Consider the following 23,653-nt stretch of genomic DNA (forward strand, 5'->3'; position numbering starts at 1 on the left):
TAACTGGAGGAGAAAAGAATCTTTGGGTTGACTGATCTTCTATCTATACATGCTTCTCAACTCAAAGAAACAGTTTTTCATTTACCAGGATGGATTTCTACACGTCACTGGGAACTGCCACTCAAGTATTTATTTCTTTGTCATTGACCGCCCTGGACTTTTATGGCTTCTTTTTCAAATCTGCCCCAAAACCCCTTCTTATTTTAAAAACATATCACGATTCACTGCACATTACTATGCATCATGCCTGATCTAAAGGCCAATTCACAGCTGCTGTTGCTAGCATTAACACAGCTCCTCAATACTTCAAATGACATCCTTACCAGAAAGGAAGAACAACAAGTAAACATAATTTTCAAAGGGTAGGGCCACTGTACATTTGTGGATGTTGTTATGCAGGGAAAAGTAGGTTGAAACAGAGAATCAATCAAAAAGTCTAAGCAGTAGTGAACTTTGGAGGGAGTATTTTGACAATTCCAACTTCCTCCTATGTTTTGTTTTAAAAAAGAGAGAAAACATTATTTCACGCAGCATCTAATGCCAATACTTCTTTTTCTCTGGCCTGAGATCTCCTACAAACTCATCTATCAACCATAGGTATCTTTCACAACTAAGATTCTTCCATTTCTGTGGCCTCTGTTCATCTCTGTATCATGCTAACTCCCAACTTACCATACTCCTGCCTACTTGTAGTCTGGCAGTGGAAGTTACTCAGAGGAAATGGTTGGCCGTAATCAAAGACTTAAAAGCATCACCTGTAGTTCCCCAAGGGCAGGCACTCTTAGGTCTTTAACATAATGAAAAACCCAAAGCTTCAGAAAGACCTGCATCTTTTTTTTCTTTATCAGTGCTACTGGGTAACTAATGAAACAGTTGTTTCTGCCTGTCCTCTTTCACAGCAGTACAGTGGCATCCATTCTGCATTTCCAGCACATTAAAAGGAGTATGCATCTTCAGACTTAGAAAACATGGATGGCTTCATCAGCCCCTATAGAAACACTGTCATAGTCTCTGAATGAATCAAATATTTGCATTTCTCATCTGTCAAGTACTTTGCAAATCAAGCATGTTTCAGACTGTCAGGTAGGTAGACAGGTGTTGTCTTCATTTAAAAATTATGAAATACTGGAAGGACGAAAGTTTTGCCCAAGGTATGTGAGTCATTGTCAGAAACAGAGTAAGAAGGCAGTATTTCCACCCTAATCCGTCCTTTGGGCCCTGACTAGCAAGCTAGGCTCCAGGCTTGTAGCACATCTTTTATATCAGTCTAAATAAAATTCTGCACATTTCTGTCACTGTTCACCACACACTGATTTTCCTTTTTAATAAAAATTATGCAAAACAAACCAAAAAGTTGCTTCAGAAGCAGGAAGACCTCTTGTTCAGGTATGTGAGCAAAGGTTTTGCAGCATCATTTAAAATGTACAGTTTGAGCTAGCCCATTGTGGAGCTATCTGGAGAAAAATCAAGAGTTTCCTGAAAGTATTTCTGACATAATCAGAAACTGCCATGATTATTTTCAATTTTTGTTTTCATCTGGAAAACAATGAAAAAAATTAACTATCATCATGCATGAGAACAGATCTGCTGGATGCTACAGAGCAGATACATCCTCACCTGTCATCTAAGACGTGCAATAAACACTGGTGTTGGGTGTTTTAAATTACAGGAGCTCTTCATCTTTTCAAGAGATTTCTCTTTGGTGTAACACTGTGAAACATCTTGTCAAATATATAAACTAGACTCCAAAGGACAGCTTCTGTCAGAGCTTCTGTTGCAATGCAAGCCTTATTATGTTGCCTGTCACTCTCTCTACATCTACACCAACAATATCTGCTGAACTGAAATATACATTTTAAAAAGATGGTTAGTTTTCATTTAGACTGCAAACATAAGTGTTTTCTTGGTACCCTGATCAGTATCCACTTCTCATTTGACAACCTGAAATTTTTGGGGCACTTGATTTGCAAACAGGGACTAGTGTGTTAAAACAGGAAAATCACTATTAGAAAATTAATACATGAATATCATTTAAAAACTGAAGAATTAATGAATCAATGCAGTAAAATCAGCCAGCTGAACTAGAGGAGGTAGGGACTAAATGCTCAATCAACTTCACTACTTGAGAGGTAAGGGTAAATTCAGACAAAAAGAAGTTCACAGGGAGCATGAAGGATGATTTTCATTCTAAGAAAACTAGATCTTTCGTTATAATTAAACTATATTCTTAGGAAAGGCTTAGAAAGAGATAAGGAGTTTATACTATAAATGTTACAAGGCTGGAAAGGGAAAAAGAGAGGAGCTAGTAGAAGAAAGGTGTTCGGAAGTTATCAGTACTTACTCTTCATTGGTGTTGTTGCTATAGTTGACGTTAAACCTGGCCAGGGGCCAGTGACTGCAGCAAGTTAAATAAAACACATTAAAGAGTGTAAAGACTGTTGGTATTTCATATATGTGTTTACCGACATTATGGACTAACTTACTGGCTTCTCACATATGCACTGATAAGATTAGGAAGGTCAACTTTGACTGCAGTGATAAGCCCCTTCATATAACTATTTCAAGGCACCAGTTTCTTTTTACCGTGTGCTTGGCACACACATTTGTGATCACATCTGATGTCTGAAGCTTGTTCTCAGGCGTATTAGTGCATGGCAACATGCATCTCACTATTTTTAGCCCTGTACTCATTTGGCTACTATTTTAAACTTTCTTCAACCCTTTTAAGTCTTCTTCACAGATGCAGTGTCAAGGCTTGTGGATAACTAACAAGCATACCTACCATGGTGGCAGAATTAAGCCTTCATGATAGAACAACTGGGAGTTACTGTCATGGGGCAACAGTGTAAAACTGAGAAGGCAAGGATGGATATTCCCAAATTCACTTCTAATAGCCTTATATAGAGGTTTGTTGGCCAAGGATCAAGGTTGTCCTCTCTAATTACTTCAAATCTACAGCTGCTACAGATTTAGATGTCTGAAAAATCAGACAACAGCCTGGCTAATTCAACAAAATGTTCTTTTGAGATTAATTTCTAAGGAATAGATCAAGTGAAGATAATAAGGCTGTGCTGGACCACAACAAATCAGGGTAACCTGTATCATTCACAGCCCTTCAAAGGTTCTTGCTTTGATCTGAATTACTAGCTGAGATTTCGAAACAAATCGACTTATTACTTTCTTACTTACCAATCTTTAATTATGCAAAAAAAATGGGAGTCTATGATTCAAAGCATAATGCCAAACAGAAAGTCAACATTTGTTTTGGCAGTTCATTTTTTTCCTCTTTTAGCTGGAGTTAAATTTAAAATACTGTATCATATATTTAGAAATTAATTCATCAAGTCGAAAGACTGTAAACACATAAGGGTTTCTCTTGCAAGCCTCTGTTGTTTTATTGGAAAAATTTTAAGATAAGACTGAACCTGCCTTCTATACCAAAGACTGAGTATGTGTTAGTAAATTAAGTCAGCAGCCAAAAGATTTTCTCATTTCTGCAACAGAAGCCTTCTGAACTCCTGAATAGGTGTAACAAAGCAATGACACATTTTGCACAACTGCTTGTTTGGAGTTTCCTAACACTCCCAGATAATGTGCATAACATTAATGTCCTGGAAAGCCACAACTAGCAACATCCTAGATTCTTGAAACAGAAATTGCATTCATTCTCAGTAGGGAGAAGTTTAGCAACATCAAGTTGCACAGGTACCATATGACAAAACTCCAGTTCTGAGAAACCATTCTGCCTGAAGCAGCATGATCAAAATCCTTTACTTCAAGATCATTGCCACAGTGTGTTTGAGGGGGAAATAGAAAGTCTGCTGAAGCAGTAATACTTCTGTTATGTGAAGATTCCTGGGCAGCATTGATAGTCTGTTCATCTCCCATGCTAAGCTCCTTATCCTCTTCTTAAAATAAAACTTACATCCTAATCACCAAGAAAATACCTCAACCTCAGCTGTCTGAATTTAAAGTATAAAGACATCTTCTTACCTGTTTACTCCCCCAGGCCACTCATGGATACCCAGAAGGGAGCGGATGTTACTTTGCCTACTGGACACCTCTACAAGCTCTGGCCCTCGGATACGTTCTAGGAAAGAATCAGGTCTTTGGTCTTCATGGTGCAAATGTTTTGTGGCCCATGACCTCACAGATACAACAAATCGTGATAGCCTGCATGGAACAGACATACAACACTGACTGAACCAGACAAGAACATCAGATGGCTTAAATCATCCCCACAAAGAGTAGCCCAGGAGGACTTTTCTCCACTTCTCCATCTGCCACAAAATTAAACTTGATGGAATAACTGTGTGAAACCAGTCACTTCCCAAAATTTCATACATCACCTTTTGCAGTGGATCAGGAAAGTATCTATCTCACACATCAGTTCCTAGTGCACTGTATGAGCACTGCAGGAGCAATGGAAGAATATTCTTGTCAAGTGGGGGCAAGCCAAGTGGTTGGGATGGGGCAGCTGACTTGTGACAAACTTCTGACATTATGTGATAATGGGGAAATCCTGGACTGACAGTTGTAGGAGGTATAAAATACTCACAGGATCACATGCTTAAGGGCTGGTACACACAGTGGAAACAAAAGCTGAATAGCTGGTGAGGGAGGATGGAGTTTGAAATAAGGAATGATGAAAATTCAGCCACTTTCCCCATGATTTTAAAAGGTCTCTCTGCAGACATATTAATTGTCTATCACATTTAAACCTGCCTACTGCACAGAAAACAATATTTGCTCATCCTAAATTTCTAGTAGAACACTGAAATGAGATAAGCAAAACACGATGATAACAAGATTAATTTATCACTGTATCATTATCTATATTTTTCTCTACCCAATAATTCACATTATGGATCCTTACAATGTTTTCTGTCAAAGTTCAAAAGGAAACATGTTTCTGAAAAACTGAAAATAATGGAGACTGAAATCTACAAAAGTGATTATATTTATTACCCAAACAATATATTATATTATTTCCTATCAGCAGTCTAGTTTGGACAAAAGTGGTGTTAATTCAGGTTTCCAAATTTGGCCTCGAAAACAGCATAATGAAATCCTGAACAATGCTTAACTTCTTACAGAGACCTTGGGCTACTAAGGAAAAGCTCTTTACATTCTCTCTGCATCAGCTAGTATTACATATGCTCAGAATCCAAAAAGAGGTTGATACAAACAATTTAAATCTTATGGTAAAGTACATCTGCCTCTTGATTCCAGTTCTCAAGGGCCTAACTACACCTACTCATAGGCCTTGCCCAGGTTCTCTTACTCTGAAATAAAAAGAACAAAAAGGCAAATAATTTTTTCTTTGCTCTTTGAAACACACTATGTTTAAACTGAGTAGGGTCCGTATTGTGTGTAACAACAGTATCTGAAGACAGAGCTCTGTAGTCTCAGCTGGAAATATTTAAAGCAGACACAATAAGTTTTTGAAGCTTCACTTCAGGTTTATGCTCAAGTCCCAGTAAGGTAAATGACTTCAGCAAACGGTTGACTTCAATTTTGCTGACTAAAGCTCCCAATCCGTTATAAACAAACTGAGAGAAACTCTTGCACTCCCAACACAAGAGCCCCTGTCTCCTCCCTTGCCAGAGCCATCTACTGACAAGGGAACAATCATTATGTCTTATTTGACAGGAAACAAACATTGCATCAGCTATCAGCCAGAACCAAACACTTCTCCGTTGACTTTACAGTCTGGCCTCACTTCATGCATTTCTTCAGCGCTCAATGTATTTTCAGGTACGATCATGTAAAAATAATTTACTTTTTTGTATTCAGACTAATTTGTGTGAGCTCATTCAGCATCTCTAAGGTTTTTATTAGCAATGAGTAAGCAATGAGTTCAGAATCAAGCTCAAAAGCAACTTCTATTACTTTTTATAGACCTTTCTTCAGCTGGACTCCATCCATTTTCTTTGGAAGTGATGGTTCTTCTTACTTTGCCTCCAAATTGTGATCAGTCTCTTTCAACAAGCTAAGTGTAATACTGGAAATGGTATTAGTTAGCATGTTACCTTGCCATTGCTCCCCTGCCTGTGAATGAACTCCTCTGGGATTCAGATACATGTCTTCCCTCCACAGAAATGACTCTCTGCAGTTCTGAAGAAGCATCCTCACACAGGGAATGGGTTCTGCAAAAGCAAATTTTTTTTTTTAGGACTTCCATACAGCCTCCAGCAGACATCGCTCCATCTGATTCTTTCCACCACTACATCAAGAAACGATGCAGCAAATTGTCCTCTTCCTTGTAATATGGCATACATTTGACAAACACAGAGCTAAGCCCATATTCCTACTTTTCTGGAGCCATCCAACACGAAATGAAGTCAGTGGAGGCTCTATCATCTGTTCCAGCAAGCTCAGAGACTGATTCCTTACTAGTCAGTACTACTCTGGTGTGCAGATACACAATTATGGGAAGCATGTTTTCTACTCTAACACCTTCTGTAAGGCATCAGCAGCTTCCCTTCCAGATGGAGTTGATCCCCAGGGGGCTTTAAAGTGACTGCCCACTGCTTTTTTCAGTGTTTTTGCTCCCAGACATTGGGTTTAACAGTCTGGAATTCCTACCAGTGCAGCTCCTATTTATGACTCAAAGCAAATACACAGCTTTTTATGCTTTCACTCTTGCTTGGACTGAAAGGGAAAATGATGATTTTACAGTAGTTAATCCTGAACAGCACCACTGCTGTTCTTACCTGACTGTTGCTGCCAGCTTCACAACTGCAGGCCTAATGCTGCTCGCTTCATAACTGAAACTTCACCTATTGCACAGCAAAATAGGCTACAGATCTTCAGGGCTGCTCTGGCAGCCATGAGATGAGGCATCTCAAGCTATTCCCATGGAAAACACTCTAACAGCCCAGTTGCACACAACTGCAGATAGTGATTATAATGTCAAGCTATGCGCAGTGTCTGCCAACTCCAATGAGTTCCTGTAATTGTAAGACTACTTATTAGCACTGAAATAATTAGCATTTGAGAAAAATAGATGAAATTTTAGCCTTAGCCTTCAGCAATGGAGTTCTGAAACTGACTTCACTGGAACCTGGACTTTACCAGGGCTCACTCTGGATTTTTTTATAAGACTCCTTGGGTTTTCTCTGTGTTTTTAATTCTTCAGCACTCACTTTTACAAGACTTTACCACATCCATTAAGGATCACTTTTTTCCCCTTTGTAAGGCAAAGAACTCTTACGTGAGTCTGTTAATCGGTATTGCCAGGAAAACGCTGACTATAATGATACTTGCAGTATCTTTGTAAGAACTGGCAACAGCATTTTTGAATGCCCACAAAAGGATAATTAGCAGCTCAATTTTGTGAGTACTCACAGCTGAGAAACTGACAAACAGAGAATTAAAAGTTTATTATTTCTACACAAAGAACCATGCTAAAAAAGATAGGTCCGGACAGTACCAGAATTCTCAACTTGTTAACTGTTTTCTTCTCTTCTAATACAAAGACACCAACAGACACTGCTCAGTATTGAAAAACTTTTAAAACCTAGTTTATGTTGTGGGTGCTGAGAATGTTGTGGATGCCAAAGTTAACATGGCTTCGAGGGGAGAATGAAAAAACTCATGGAACAGAAATCCATTACGGATCACCAGATACACAGAGTCCGCATGCAGCTCAAGAAGTCTCCTGAGCTGGATGCTGGGAGAGTATTAGAGGAAAGCATGTTGCAGACACTTGCAGTATGCCTGCTTCTTTTTCTTTTTCCTGGAGCACCTGCCTACAGAACTTCCAGATAAAGGATACTGGACTAGTCAGTCTTTTAGACTGCACTGCTATGGCTGTTTTTAAGTCCTTTTACTCCTTTTTACAGAAAAATATACATTTTGTGTGATCTTAGACAGCAATAAATTCTAATATTGCTACTTCTATTCTTATTTACCAATTACTACTATTTTGGAGTCCTGAAAATATATTTTTAAAAGAAGATAGTGAGAGTTCTTAGAAAATAATTTTAAGTGTCACAATTCAGATGTGAAAAAAAATATCTATTTTGCAGAAATAGATAGCCTTTCATGGAGGCTTAAGCCAGCACTTTTTTTTTTTCACATTTGGATGGATTAGAAGTTTGTGTTCAATCAGCAGCTCAGATAATGAGGAGTAAGTATCTCCCTAAATTGCAGTAACTCAACTGCTTTCAGTGACTGTACATTAAGTTATTATATTTTCTCTAAATATAGGTAATTAAATATAAGGGTCACAAAATAAAGTAATGGATAATAATACAGAAAACAAAATAAGCATGGACCAAAATACTCTAGGTATTCTTCCAAGTAGAATTTAAAAAAGAAAAAAGATTAGAGCACATTCTTTATCAGTCTAAAAAACCCTACACAGAGGTCAGGCCCAGGAAATCAGGCCAATCAGACTTTTTCTGAAGTCTCAGAGGGAGATCTGTTTCCATTTTATTAGTCTCTATAAGAATACCGAAATACAATGAACACCATGTGATGTTCTATTTTGATATAACTGTGCTGGTTTATCAGTGAGAACAAGAGCCAAGCAGGAGTTGAAAATTGCTATAGGAATGCACTGTAAATTATCATTTTTTTGTAAACTTTTTTAGCCCCAGTCTTCTTTATTACTGACATTGCTGTGCTTGGGCATCTGCTGACAATAAATAAAAGGTTAAGAATGAAGAGCTCAGCTTTATTTTGAGTAAATGACTAGGAAGGCAATGCAGGATAGTGCAGAGATAGCTGAGTGAGCTCTAAACAAGCTAGGTCAGGTACCAAGAGCAATACTGTCCTACTAGCCCCACTTATCAGAACATACTTGCTAAGTACATCATGTGTTAAGTGCTTCATGTGCATGATCATCATCTCTGTACTCCTCAGCAGCCTGGAAGCTGTGCTCCACTGTCCCTACACAGGCTCATCATATTTTGTGCGTCAGTAACATTGAGAGTTTTACCAACTGTCTGTCCTCTTGCTACCAGCAGCTACAGAGCACTTAGTAGCACCCTCTAAAATTCAATGTTTTCAATCCAGGGTATAGCTTTTGGTGTCTGGAGCCAGAAGTACATTGAAGAAATGTTTTAATCTAGGTGAAAGAAAACAGCATGCTTAATGTGACCTGATCTGAACACCATCCAATCTGATCCAGAGTTCCATAAAACAAATTAAAAATTTCAAACTATTTAACTTACTCTCTGGTCAGATTCTTACCAATAAGTGGTCACACACACTCACTGACGAATTTGTATTCTGTAGGAAAAAAAAGGCAAAATGCTCAGACTCAACTGCTAGAATCAAACTGAGCAGATTATGGACTCAACTAGTGAAATTCTGAAGTCTATATGTTAATTTTTATTTTAAAAAAATTATTGAAAACCATAAAATGACTGTTTTTAACAAACAATTTTCTGATTACCCTATATGTGCATCAAGAACTTCTACAACTACATTTATGTTATAACTAAATATAACAATTTGTAAATAAATTCAGGTTTACCTTACAAAAAAGTTATAGATATAACATGTGTTATATCTATATATATAGATATATGTGTATATATATAACAACTCAGGAAAATCAAAATAATTTCGTGGAAAGCATACTAAAGTGTTTGCATTTCACTTCTACAAATACAGCTTATGTATATCTGCAACGGGGTCACAAAACAATACACAAAGATACTCTGCCAGGTAACTCTTATGAAAGCACCTGTCTGGTATTACACAGCAATCACAAACATATTCCACTTTAATTCACACAAATGCAAATCAAAAAGTAAATCTAAAATGAAGTCTTCCTTCCATTATTATAACTCCCTATTATAAAACTCATATACTCATTCCTGACTTTCCTCAACCCTGTTCAGATAATACAAGAGGCCTCATTTGTCAGCTGGCTTTATATTGATGCAGAGGGACAGTTATAGATGGGGCCTTTGATGTAACACCTGCAATGCATGTAGCATAGTTTTTACTTTACTTTTACAAAGATGGACTCATTCCCATCTGGACTCCATAAGCTTGTTTGGTACCTGTAGCGAAACAGTAACCACTGCCCTTACTATCCAAAGGCATTACAGGGTCTGAAATCAACATGAGAACATGGTGTTCCAAGAAGTGAAGAGCAGGTTACAAAGCAGAAACATCAGTAGACTATTGTCCCTTCTCAGCTTATGCTAAAAAATATTTTATTTCCACAGGGGTAGCACTGTCACTGAATCTTAGAGAAAACTCACGGATACTGAGGTTTCTGCTCCATGCCTCTTCAGCTCTCTGAAGGCAAACTCACTCCCATGCTTTTGAGGTATCTAGCGGAGTAAGTTAGGATATTTACATGAGCACCTGCTCTCTACCTGTCCCTTGCCTTGATTTAATTTGGCTCTAAATTTGCAGAAAGATTTTCAAGCAAACCCTAGAAGCCCATCTGCACTTAAAATGCATGCAAATAATCCAGAATTTTCATTTAGTAGTAATTGTTTCAAAGTTCTGATCAGTTAAACAGGAATTGCTGAAGCCTTTTTGAGTAATGACTATGAGCCAGACTTCAAGGGCAGGATTTGGCAGTGATCTAAATTAGGGATTCTAATATAAACTGAGTATCTAAATTCCCATCATAGTCAATTGCCATTGTAGGGCTTGATTCAGTTGCCTCAATACAGGAGTCTAGTACTATTTGGAATACCTCAAAATACTTTATGTGACCTCTCCTGTGCACACAGGTCTCACCTCACATCCACTAGCCCCAGCTAAATGCTTCAGATACTCTATGGTATCTCAAATAGCTTTAGATGCCTATTTTAGGCAACTAAATGCCTCTCATAATTGACACAGACAAATGAGCCTGAAATGCTACTTCAACTTCAGGGTAAGCTGAACAGTTCCCTAGGTGCCACTGACTATTAGTACTGACTACATCTCCACTGATGACAGCAGCAACTTAAGACACCAACTCACACAAAGATACTGAAATCCAGATGTCTACAAGGCACAGCTGAATCCTACTTTCAACTTTTAGACGGCCAACCTGTATCTATAAGCTAATGTGCTGCCTGCCCTATTTGAGCTGTTTCTATACAGCGGCTGGATTTTAAAAATGAAGACTCTAAATTAGTTATCATTTTGTTGATTTTTGTTTTAACAAAATGGACCAACTTTATAGCACACTACACTGTAAGAATATGGGCACATGAATCACCTACTACAGCATAATTGAGAATGACAGTTTAAAGATCACTAGCAGCTTTCTGTTGACTGTTGCAGTGAATGCCTTTTCTCAATAATACCTCATTTCACAGCAGAAAAGCACTTAAGCACATCCTTAGCATTAAGCATAAATTTAACACCCACTGATTTTAATGAGAACTAAGTAATGTGCTGAATTGCTTTGTTGAACTACAGCCAACAGGAGTTGGAAGAAGATAAAGGCAAAGGAGAAATGCTGCTACTCTAGAAAACCTGGGGTTTTTCCAATGTCTATAGTTGTAATTTTTCTACAAGACAAAGAAGGGCTAAAATTTTGGATGGAATCTATCTTTTGATACACACATGTTCTAAACCAAATCTGAACTAAAAAAATGTGTATCACAATTCTTTGAGTGGTATTACTACTAGCAATCACTTCAGCAATCCAAAAACCTTTAATGCAAGATCTCTTTTACAGAGTAAGATTGTATCTTTTTACTCATCTATGAACTCATGTAATCAATGCTGATAACAGCAAACTTTCTTTTAAATAAATGCCTCTTCAAGACCATCATCATCATGATAAAGTGCAATTCATATTTCAGCCCTTCTACCTGTCATAAGCAAGTCATTGCCCCTGAAACTGCAGATGACTACAGTGATTTAATTCTACATTTAAACCTTTATAAACATACTCTCACATCTCTGCCAGTAATTCCATTCTGTGAGCTGCCAATCACTGATATCCTCTACAAAAAAGGACATTAAAAAAAGGAAAGGAAGAGGCTCATTTTGATCTGTGTCTTCCCTGTTTCTGAGATATCCCTGTAAATGGAGACAAAGGGACACAGAACTTGCAAATCTCCCTAAGGAGACCATGGGGCAGTATAACTAAGTCAAACAAGCCATCCTGTGCAGAATAAAAGCAGCTCCATTTTCACTGGTGTAAGTATACCTACATGACAGAAGGTATCATGTAAGCAAAGCGGAAAGAAAAAAAAGGACCAATTCAAACAGGACATGGACCACATCCATACTAGATGCTAGGGACATGCAATCCAAAATTATCGTAACGCAGGCAGTCTTATCAGCCCAGCAGGATTCTGAGTGCTCTAGTCTGGGTACACACTTGAACAGCAAGGGACAGTCTGACGAGGTCCACATAGCGGAGGTGGTTGACCGTTAACAAGCCAAAAGCAGAACACTTTATCCAGACTGTACAGGTGTTGCGGATCATCAGACACTTTCCTGTTGGCCCAGCAGAGTTTGCCCAGCCTAGACAAATGATTGGTACTGTGTAAAATGTCAGTGCAAGCTCACTGGCACATTTTAAACAGTCACTTTAAAACTATCAAAACAGAGAAAGGTGAATGCAAAGAAACTCTTACAGTTCCACCATACAGTGAGAGACTCTGAAAAGCCAGTACAAAAATGTTGATACTCTTTATACACCACAAATGTTCCCTATCAGAGGAACGAGGTGATTTGCAGAGGCTACTTTTAAAATAAACTTTCTGAGGCCTTTCACTGCATGGCACTGGAAGGATCCCTTTTTCTCCAAATACCACAGACTCTGTGGAAAGCACAGACCCTGCTACCTGCATGGTGACTTGAGAAAGAGGTTTCTCCTTAATGAGTTGGTGTAATTCCCACTCACATGAAAATGGGCTTTATTCCTGAGGTAATACAGATTCTGGTTCCAAAACTGCAAGCCACGACAACCTTCCTGTTGCTGTCTCTTCTGTACTTTGGATATGCATTGTTAAGCCAGTTAAATGCACTGGGCCAACAATATCATGATACAACACTCCCATAATGCAGAGCTAGAGGAGTGCCACAAATTATGCAGGAATCTGTCCTCTTGACTGTGATGAAAGGAATATATTACCTGATGCAGCCATTTTCAATCCTTTCAATATCTTCATCAGTAGTTCTGACAGACAGTCTGTGCATACCAGGGTAGGAGTGCTGGGTGTTGATTTTTGCCATTTTGCTTTACGTATCAACATCTAAATGACAGCTGAAATGGGAGGGAAAACCAAACACATTTTGTGAAGGCTTCAAAAGAAATGTGCTCAGTACTTAAAAACAGCGATTTATTAAAACAATGGAACAGCAGAAAGCAAATTCAACCATTTGAGGAATAGCCAGTGATATTTACACACACAATATGATACCTGTTTCTTGATTTATTTGCACTGGACAGAAAAAAGTGCTAGTAAAAGTGTGACAAAGAAAATTCATCATCACCAAAGAAAAGGTTTACATGACACTATATTCTCTTTAGTCTCTGGGCTTTCTGAATACCTACACTGTCATACCTATTACCCATAGTGAAATTGCATTTAAAATCTCATTCATAGAAGGTTACAGTTAGAAAGTCAACCAAAAAAAGCTAGGTAACACCTGCATTAGGACAACCCATTCCACTTTAAGTTGTCCCTTTGTGCTAATTTTATCTATTTTATGATTAAATTTTTCATTCTGAAAATGCATATTAACCATGCAGATAATTAATGAAATGTATCCCTCAGCCTAATATATGCCATGCATTAATTCTATATTATGTAAACTCTGCACTAAACACTTACTAGGGTTTTTGTCCATTTATTTCCATATGTCATTTTCATTACAGTGCTTCAAGACAAGCTCTGTTAAGATATTTAGCAGCCCAGCTCCTACAAGATTTAGGAAAATGACCTAGATTCCTTTCCAGATTTGTCCTTCAATGCCTTACCAAATACATATCACATCTATCAATCACCTGCAAAACAGGTTTTAAGACTCAAGATGAGTAAATGAGGGACTGTAAGGCTTTCAGTGAAATCTTTGAATTTTGAAATTTTTTTTAAAGTTTTTAAACTGCATTCAGGAACCTTTTTTGTTTGGGATATGACTAGAATGAAATTCTCTTGGGATCATTCAACTACCTCAGACCACCTACTGTCCCTTTTTCACCTGTAATCCTCTGTCTCATTGACCATACAACATTCACCTTTAGCAGCAAATGAAATATAGATCTTACAGAAACTAACATTCTGCCCTGAATTATTCCTGAAGCAAAGCTGACAATCCATTATGAGGTCTGTGTTATGCATCCAGTTTCTTAAAAAACAGATACCTGACTTACCTTCCACTCAATTCCCAGAGAACTAAATGGAATCATATACAACTTTTAAAATTATTTCATATATTTCAAAATATAAAATAGATTAACTTAATTTTTTCATCCAGAAATAATGAAATTAAGTCTGGAAATAGCCCTTGGGCATTATTTAACACCTGAAAATCTGATTAGTATTTTCTATTACTAATTTTGCTTCAGCACAGGTCAACTGATGTGTAACTATGTCTCACCTTAAACTGAGCCCTGTACATACTGGTTAACTTAAGTTTTACTGGGGAAAAAATGGGCATTTCTATTACACATTGATATTAAAAAAAATAAAGAAGGATCTTTCAACCTGCTCTCAGATTTGAATATTCACTCAGACAAATGAATTCCTAAAGCACAGATAATTTATGCTAAAAACATAACTACATATAAAAATGTTAACTAGAGCAGTCTCACAAAATGAACCAATTTTGACTGTTCAAAAAACCTCTGCCAAATTATTTATGTATATGTTAATGTATATCCATTATAAATATCAATGAATATTTCTTTTAAAACAATTCAGCCTTTGAGAGACAAACATTGTTACTAATAAATTAACCAGTTGAATACGTTTCAAGATAGGTATGATGCCAAAACCATCTCATCTCTAGGAATTTTTTTCATAAATCATTTTTTAGTTATAATTATTCTGCATACTTTGTAACACAGAATTAGATAGATGACATACAATAGTGCTTTGGTGATTAGAACATTTATTTTGCCATAACAGTGAGTATTAAGGTAACTCCCATTTCTCATACATTAATTTGAACAGAATTCAAGGTAAGAATGTGGTTTTCCTTCTGCTGTTACCGATTTCTTCAAAATTCAGCTTACAAAAATCTGCAGAACTAGTCTACAATTTACACTCTGTCTCACTGTCCAGGTTCCAAGACTTGAAGTTACAAGGCAGTAGCCAGGGTGTCACAGTCGCTTCATTTAAAAACAGAGCAGCGTGCCTCCTGCTGACAAATTGTTATGCACATACAGAAAGTATGCCAGTGGAGCACTGAATAATGGGAACAGTTGCATACCTTATTTAGACTTCCAAAAGCTATGCCACTAAATAAACAAAACAAGTCATAGGATATGAAACCAAACACTATTTTGGATGAAAAACTAGCTTCTTAGAAGACAGAAAGCAAGAACGGGATTAAATGGTCACCTTCACCAATGCGAAAGTTTAAGAACAATATTCCTCAGGGTTCCATAGGAAAACCTCTCACTAATGATGCTGATGAAAAGAAGGAGCAGTGAGACGAGACACTCTTAAACTGAAAGATACTTAAGAATAAAAGCATGGCAAGAATAACTAAGGATGTAGAAAAGGGAGAGAAAGAAAAAAGGCGCTTGCTCACCCTAGAAAGGCAAAGAATAAGAAGCTATAAAATAAAAATACATAAGCAAAATTGGAGCTCATTTCAGAGCCCTTACAATGATTTCAGCTGTAAAACCCAAATTCAATATACAGTGGGGTCTGAACTCTTATTCTGCACTAGACTGGAAGAAAGGAGGAGGGAAAAATTTCACAGAAATACAACCCTACTATTAAGCAATAAAATACATTAACATATTTTTGGAAGGAGGTAGGGAGAGTGGATGAAGGTTCATTGTTAAATTATGCCATGCATGCCCAGCTGTGGTAGAGGAAGACAGAACACAGCACTGGTAGAAATAAATAATGCAGTAATTTGGGTACAGCACAGGTGGTAAGACTTCCTGAAACAACATGGTTTGGTCCTGCATGAAGCACATGAAATTCTGACAAATTACTATCTAATGAAAGGATAAATAGTTGTTCCTTCTAGGCCTCTAAGATTCCTAATGATAAATATGTTTAATGGTCTAGGGAAGAGATCAGCATTTCAAAACTGAATTCAAGCTCTGGCAAGTGACTGACTAGGGAGCAGTTTAAATCAAGCATGGAGCTATCAGGAGTCAGCCAGCAGGAAAATGCTGCAGAAGCATAAGACCCCGCAAACACCTTTTGCAGGGCCGCAGAGAGACAGCTCCAGCTAGCTGGGATCTACAGTCCTAGAACCACCACTAAAAGCTGGTGCTTACAAGCCAGTTTTAAGAAGTGAGTATTGCTAAGATTTGTATTTAAAAACATAGTTGGTACAGTAGTGTGGTGGGTTGGCCTTGGCTGGCTGCCAGACACCCACCCAGCTGCTCTCTCACTCCCCCTCCTCAGCAGTCCAGCAGGAGAAAGTAAGATGAGAAAGCTCATGGGTCAAGATAAGGGCAGGAAGATCACTTACCAATTATCATCACAGGCAAAACAGACCTAAACTGGGGAAAACTAATGTCATTTATTGCCAATTAAAATAAAGTTGCATGGTGAGAAACAAAGACAAAAACACCTCCCCCCCATCTTCTTTTCCCCAGATTCAACTTCACTCCTACATTCCCAACTCCTTCACCTCCTCCACCCCGCCCAGCAGCGCAGGAGGTGGGGAGCGGGGGGTTGGCGGTCAGTCCAGACGCTCCCTCTCTCCTCACACAGTTTCCCTTCTCCAGCGTGGGTCTTTCCCACAGGCTGCAGTCCTTCGTGAACTGCTCCAGTCTGAGTCCACTCCACAGACTGTAGTCCTTCAGGATAAACCTGCTCCAGTGTGGGTCCTCCATGGGCCACAGTTGCTGTCAGGAGAACCTGTTCCTGCATGGGGTCCGCTCCGATGGCTGCAGTTCCCTTCAGGAAATAGCTACTCGCTGCATCACCGGGTCCCCCACAGCTGACGCCTGCTCCAGCACAGTCTTTACCACGGGCTGCACGGGAATCTCTGCTCCGACACCTGGAAAACCACCTCCCCTCCTTCTTCTCTGCCCTTGATGTCTGCAGAGCTATTTCTCACACTTCTTTTTCCCCTCTCCTCATGCCCTGCCTGGGCAGCATTTCACCCTTTTCTTAAATAGTTTTTCCCTGAGGCGCCACTGTCTTGGCCGAGGGGCTCAGCCATGCCCTGTGGTGGGTCTGCTGGAGCTCTCTGGAAGTGGTCGTGTCCCGCACAGGCAGCTCCCAGCCTCTCCTCACAAAGGCCCCTGCAGCGCCCCCCCCCCCCCCCCCCCCCCCCGCTGCCAGCACCTGGGCACCTGCACCCAATGCAAGTAGACATCTGCCTTTTATAACATACCTGTTATCTTTGAAGTACACTCTCTGCTCTCAATATTTAAAGCTAGTAATTACACTGAGGGTAAGACTTGATGACCCAAAGGCTGACAAGTCTGATAAATCCATGTTAGCCACTTAAAACAGGTATTTAGTCACAAGAGATTCAAAGAGACAGGCAAGACAGATGGATAGTCCTTTGAGCCTGAATCTAGTCACCCAGTTTTAGGCAATCAAATTGGAGAACTGGATCTTTAAAGTATCCTTGTAATTTTTAATTTTCCAGAACTAAGTGACTTATCTTTAAGCACACCGAGTCAAACTATGGAAAACAAAAACTGCCTCAGGTTGAAGAATTTTCCAGTGTCACACAGTAAAATAAAACTTATCTGAAACAATCCTAGCTCTTGAAAGACTGACATCTTTACCAACAACTTAAGCAGAATTTTAACATGCTATGTCACTTAGTATTTCTTTCCTTGCTACCAATTGTACTAACCTGAAAGAGATGAATAGTAATTCCACACTCAAAAATATTGGTTTTTTCGGTGCATAAATCATTGAGACTGAAACTAGATCTAAATGAGAAAGATGCATTATCTTACTAAAAATATAACAAATTATACATTAGTGACAGCTCTCCCTACTCCAAATGCAAATAGTTCATGTACTCTTTTATCCTCTTCCTGTTGGATTCAATAGCAACTGATGGTTTGTGTCAAATTGTTTTATATGCACTGTCTGATATAAAAGACCTGTTTCATCAAGATAGTCAGTTGTTTGACAACAAATACAAGTTCAAGTAACATATGAAAACTTCAGATTCACATAAGCATTTCCTAATTTTGAAAATCAAGTTCTACTTGAGCCTTTATAACATTGACTTAGAACTAGAGGTACAAAGGCTGCAGTATCTAAATTTTAGGAGCTGCACTATCTAGTGGATTTTCTACAGAAGGCACGAAGAAAATCAGGTAGCCAGGAATAAGGCATCGAGAAGGAAATGATACATGCTAGCCAATACAAAATAACTGAAGCTAAAACAGGAGACTGAAAATAACTGGGCATCTAACTCCAGGCCAAAAGGAGGTGGCACCCAGTTCACAGTCGTAACTCCCCACTTTCTCAAGTCTATTCACCCATTTGCAGCAAATTGCATTGTGCTTAGGACCTGCACCTCAAAAATTAGAAACTTTTCAAGTCCACTTCAACTTAAACAAGCCAAAATCAGTTTTCCCCCTTTCCTCGAAGCCTCTTACCAATAGATTATGGGATACACTCGCACATGCTTTCCCACAGGTTTGCAGTGCTCTGAGAACTCACTCTAGAGCAGTGGCAGGAATGCCTGTTTTCAGCACCCACTGCAATCTGGACACAGTCAAGACCTCTGAGCAGCTTCGTGGCCTAGGTTTCAGACAATTTTGCACATGCTCAGTAGCAAAAAAACCCCAACACACAGGCACACATTTAAATAGTACAAATTATATCAAATTTAGGAAGTTGCTGGCTATCAGCTAAGCCACCAAAATGTGTAGCCTGTCAAACATCTGTGAAAGAAGTTTGAATTATTATGGTCTCCCCCACAAGAGCATTGAGAGTTCATATCTGGGCTACTCTAGCAGTTCCCCTTTGGGGCGGAACATGTTAACCTACCCTAACTTAATTCAAAGTTGTTAACCAAACAAATATTAATACTTCTGATATGAAGTAAATGTAGTTGTTTATCAAGTAATGATGGCAGATCAAGCTGTTTATACCACCACTTAATATCCTTAAAGCTATTTACTTAGATTAAAAGGACTACAGATAGAAAATGTAGCAGAATTCAAAAAACAGCTTTTCAAGGTGAAAGACATATCACCATCACAAAGTAAAAGGTGACTTTACATATGATTTTATAATGGATCTTACGTATTTGTGCAGTTGGTAATATACTCTTGTTCTTGAGGCTTTCAACAACTTTTACTTATTGTTATGGAAGCAGTGATAAGCTGTATAAGATCACTTACATCATTTCAGTTAAAACACATTCCAAATCCTCACACAGCCTCTCAGGCAAGACTTTGGGATTTATTTTCGGATCTGACCTCCACCGTGATCCTCGTTACATCACTTCCTAACAGTTGTAGCTCAGCTGTACATTATGTATGTTGTATATGTGTGACAGTCTGCAGCTCCAATGTATCAAACAGTACAGGCAACAAATGGATTTCAAAGACTGGACACTGGAGCTTTAAGCAACTGTGTGATTTGAAGACAAGGTGCAACTTTTTTCTTCAATGATTTGGAGGTTTGTAAATTAACCTGCAGATTTAACTCTGGCACAGTCTCATGGAAATCAGCTTTGTACAAAGACTACTGGATCAAGCCCAAGGGTGTGAAAAAAGAGTAAGCAGGCTGCAGCACCTTACTCTCACGAATCATTATGCGTAACAGTTTAAATCAACAATTCTTAAATCCTATGACTCTTTTAAAAGTACACTTTTCAAATGTTATTACTCTCTGCTACATCATATTGCATTTTCCACAGTCTGTGGACACTAGTATCTCCTGGAAATGCACATAATTTATACACATAGCCTAGTAACCTCAGTAGCAAAGATCTGTCAGACAAATACGCTACCTCTGACAGGTACTCCAGGATGTGCACAACACTGTGTATTCATATATGTGTAGTGTATAGTTTTAGAATGAAATGCATATGATTATCCTTGATTGATTTGATGGTTGAGTCCCTGGCACCTTGCAGCAGCAAAATAATCTTTTAAATAAATTATTTGGATTGAGTTTCCCTTCTATATCTATGAATTATTAGTAACACAGTTCAATTTTCTAAGATTTACTAAATTTTCTTGCAGACCACTTTCTATGAATGTATTATTTTTTTAGAGTGGAAACTGTTCAGGAGAAACTAGCTGTGGGTGTTGAACATAACATTGTAAATTAAAACACAGTAAATTACAAATGACAGTTGACTGGACAACCAATTCACATCATGTTGTTTCTTTTGCTAGTATGGGTTAACATGATGCAGGTATCCATGTTTCTATACAGCAAATAAGCTCTGTGCAAGGCTTCTCTAACCACTGTCCAAAATTTACCAGTTCTGCCAACATCTCTCAGTGCGTTCATTTGCCAAGGCAACTCTTAAAAGTGAACATAACAAGGGGATGAATACAGCTAAAATGCAGCAGGTTTACATTTCTGAACGAGTATCTGTAAAGTATGTATGTTTACATGTGTGCATACATGTGAATGTTACCCATTGAAATTCACTCCCTGACCACTTTATGTAAACTGTCACAGCCATCCCATTTGGCTAGGGAAGGAAAAGACCAGAGGTTATTTCTGTCACGTTTCAGATGCAGTAACAAGGCATTCGACCGAAAAGGATTTAAGAGATGCTAATGAAAAGAGATGGCAACATTGAAGAAGGCTGCAAGATAACGTGCTGAACCGAAGTGACAGAGCTTGGGTGTAAACTGGATGACAAAGGCTGGGATGCATACAGAAGGCAAAGCTGAGAGATGCTGACATGGAAGGATGGTGTATGATTTTTTTAAAGCTCACGTGCTCTTCCTTCCAACATGTTTGTTTACCATGATTACCCTTGCTGATTAGACATCCTGATAGCCCCATTATCATCTGCACTGTGTATTTTTCTAATCAGATGGTTTTAGCATGCATAATCAAAGAAAACGACGTAAAAAATACCAGAGAAAAACAATGACTGTGCCGACCGAAGGCAAAGTTATGCTATTTCAAAAATTGTAACGTCTGAAATTACAATTTACTCCCTTGTAACAACGAAAATGACATTTCAAAGACAACAGTCCTCTTACTACTTGCTTTGAATGTAACAACTCTGAATATGGAAAACAAAATATAGTCAAAAATGTCCACTACTAACCAGCAGCAACATTTACATTTAACATCATTTATTCAGATATTTAAAGTAACATTCATGTCATTTTTCTTTGTCTACTTTTAGCTTTTTCCTCTTTGCGAGTGGACTGTGCATTAAAGAAAGCCAGAGTATAGTCATTATTGTATCTTGCAGATTCTTAGTCACACTTTGTCCCGGTTTACACTACAGAAGTTCTGCAAAAGATGTCATATTGATAAAAACAAGGTCAATTTAGCGGGAGCACCAAGAATCCCTGGAAAATTATTTCCTCTCACTGCACCTGTAATATTTGCTAGCATTTTCTTTATATAGGGTTTAACAACCTCATGCTTGTACCACAGGCACCAGACAGCAGAGAAGTTAGAGACACAGGGATCAAAGAGGTAAAGCTAAGCCTCAGGCAACAGGAGTGGGGTAACTCCCCTCGGCCCCCCTTCTGTACGGATTTGTGTCCTGAATCCAATTTAATTGTGGATACACGGATCACTGTGTCAATTAATCAATTCAACACTTTTTTAAAAAAAAAAAAAAAAGAGCTTCTAAGTTACGTTTCCATTTCAAGCTTCTGAGTTAAGGTTTAACACTGAACTCAGAGGCGGGACATGACCCCGCTCTCACGGGCGTAACAGAACCGCAGGCTTACTGCCTCCTCGTTCACTCACCCCTCCACGCTCTCCTCCGCAGCATCCGAATTAAGAAACTCTGCCTGCCTGCCTGCCGGCGCTTCGGGGCCGTTATCCTTCAGCAACACCCACAGGCAGCGCTGCCCTTCCCCGGCTCGGTTTCGGTCCGGACCCCGTTGCCGGGAGGCCCTGGTAGCAGCAGCCCCCCCCGGCGGGGCAAGGCCCGGCCCGGCCCGGGGGGTGGCGGGGCAGGGCCCGGCCCGCCGCGGCCGCCCCTCTGCGCGGCGCGGGCGGGCTTCGAGCCGAAGCCCGGCTTGCCGGGAAAAGCCGCTCGAAGGGGCTTTGCGATCCTGTTAAGTTCTCGAAGAGGATCAAGACGTCAAAGCAGCTCGGCGGCGCCCCGGCGGCACGTTTCTTGCCACGCCGAGGACAGCTGGGAGCCCGCCGCGGGCAGCGCAGGGCCGGCCCGGGGCCGCTGGTGGAGCGAGGATCCGCTGTCCCGGGTGGAAAGCGGGAAAGCGGCGTGACCCTGCGGGGCGGCGCCCCCCGACCCCGCGGTTCCCCTCGGCAGCCACACACGCCCCGGCCGCCGAGGCGCCCCGGCCCCCGAGGCACCCCGAGGCACTCGCTGCCTGCGGGGCGGAGCCGCGCCCGGGCGGACGCTCATCCCCTCCTCGCGGCGGGGGTGGCGGGGTCGGAGCCGGCGCGCAGCCCGCCTCAGCCGCAGTGCCGCTCGGCCAGGCAGGGTCCCGTCGCCGCCGCCATCCGGCTCCGCGCCTCCCTCACCGCTCCCGCCGGTGCCTCCGCGGCTGCCTCAGCCGCCGCCCCGCGGTCCGTGGCGCGGGGAGAGGCGGGACGGAGCGGGGAGGCTCGGCGGCGTCCCCAGAAGGGCCGGCCGCTGCCAGAGAAAGCCGGCTCCCCGCCGCCCTCCCCTCCCCTAGCTCCCCGTCCTCGCACACGCCGCCCCCCGCGCCTTCGTGCGGCGGCGGGGCCGGGCCCGGGCCCGGCGGGCTTCCCGCCGCACCATCACCCTCCAGCCCCCGCCTCCCGGTGGGGGCGGTGGCGGGGCTGGCGGGAGCGGGTTTGGTCGGGCGGGGAGCGGGGCCTCGTCAGGCAGGCGCGGGGAGGGGGACGTGCCGCCTTGGCAGCCGTTCCGGGGCGGATTGCCCTGGGAGGGCGGCTGCTCGCTGCTCTCTGCCCCGCCGCCCCTGCCCGTCCTGCCTGAGGGGTACCGTGAGGAGACGATACCCCACAGCTGGTCACAGGACGGCTGTTGGGACCGACACCTTCTCCTTGATGAGGAGGCGTTTCTCCTCGGTGTACCGCTGAATAGGGTTCTTCTAAAATACTTTGACCCTCTCTCCCAGACCTCCTGGAGGGGGCTGACCCTCACGCCGACTCTCAGCCTGCGCCTGGCAGCGTGCTTCCCTCATCTTGTTGCACTGAAGCTCCCTGAAGGCTTCCGCAATCCCCTGAACTTCACCTGTTCAATTCTGATTCTGCTTTTCACAGGGTCCAGAAAGGCTGGAAACAAAGACCGTATGTGAAAGCTCCATAAAATGATTCTTCAGGTGGAAAAAGAGTGAGCAAAAGCCCTGTCATTCCTAACTGAGAGGCTGCTGCACTTTGCTGCACATCAGTTCAGCTAGATTGAACACAACGTGACACTGGAAGCGCATTTAAGT

The 23,653-nt window shown here is 40.7% G+C and overlaps 1 protein-coding gene across 3 annotated transcripts in view; it reads right to left on the bottom strand.

The window, feature by feature from the left end:
• Positions 1–22,917, bottom strand: part of CNGA3 (cyclic nucleotide gated channel subunit alpha 3) — a 36,060-nt gene extending 13,143 nt beyond the window's left edge. For 2 of the 3 annotated variants that reach the window (XM_074815031.1, XM_074815030.1), the window contains exons 1-5: positions 22,008–22,917; positions 13,061–13,192; positions 6,033–6,149; positions 3,994–4,173; positions 2,342–2,395 (exon numbers count right to left, since the gene is read on the bottom strand). In XM_074815031.1, coding sequence (XP_074671132.1) covers positions 2,342–2,395; positions 3,994–4,173; positions 6,033–6,149; positions 13,061–13,161 — 452 coding nt within the window. In that variant the 5' untranslated portion in view covers positions 13,162–13,192; positions 22,008–22,917. The remainder of the gene's footprint in view (positions 1–2,341; positions 2,396–3,993; positions 4,174–6,032; positions 6,150–13,060; positions 13,193–22,007) is intronic. The other variant, XM_074815032.1, reaches the window with a different exon arrangement.
• Positions 22,918–23,653: the final 736 nt, after the last annotated feature.

This window comes from Strix aluco, chromosome 2, assembly GCF_031877795.1.
Source record: "Strix aluco isolate bStrAlu1 chromosome 2, bStrAlu1.hap1, whole genome shotgun sequence".
Taxonomy (NCBI): domain Eukaryota; kingdom Metazoa; phylum Chordata; class Aves; order Strigiformes; family Strigidae; genus Strix; species Strix aluco.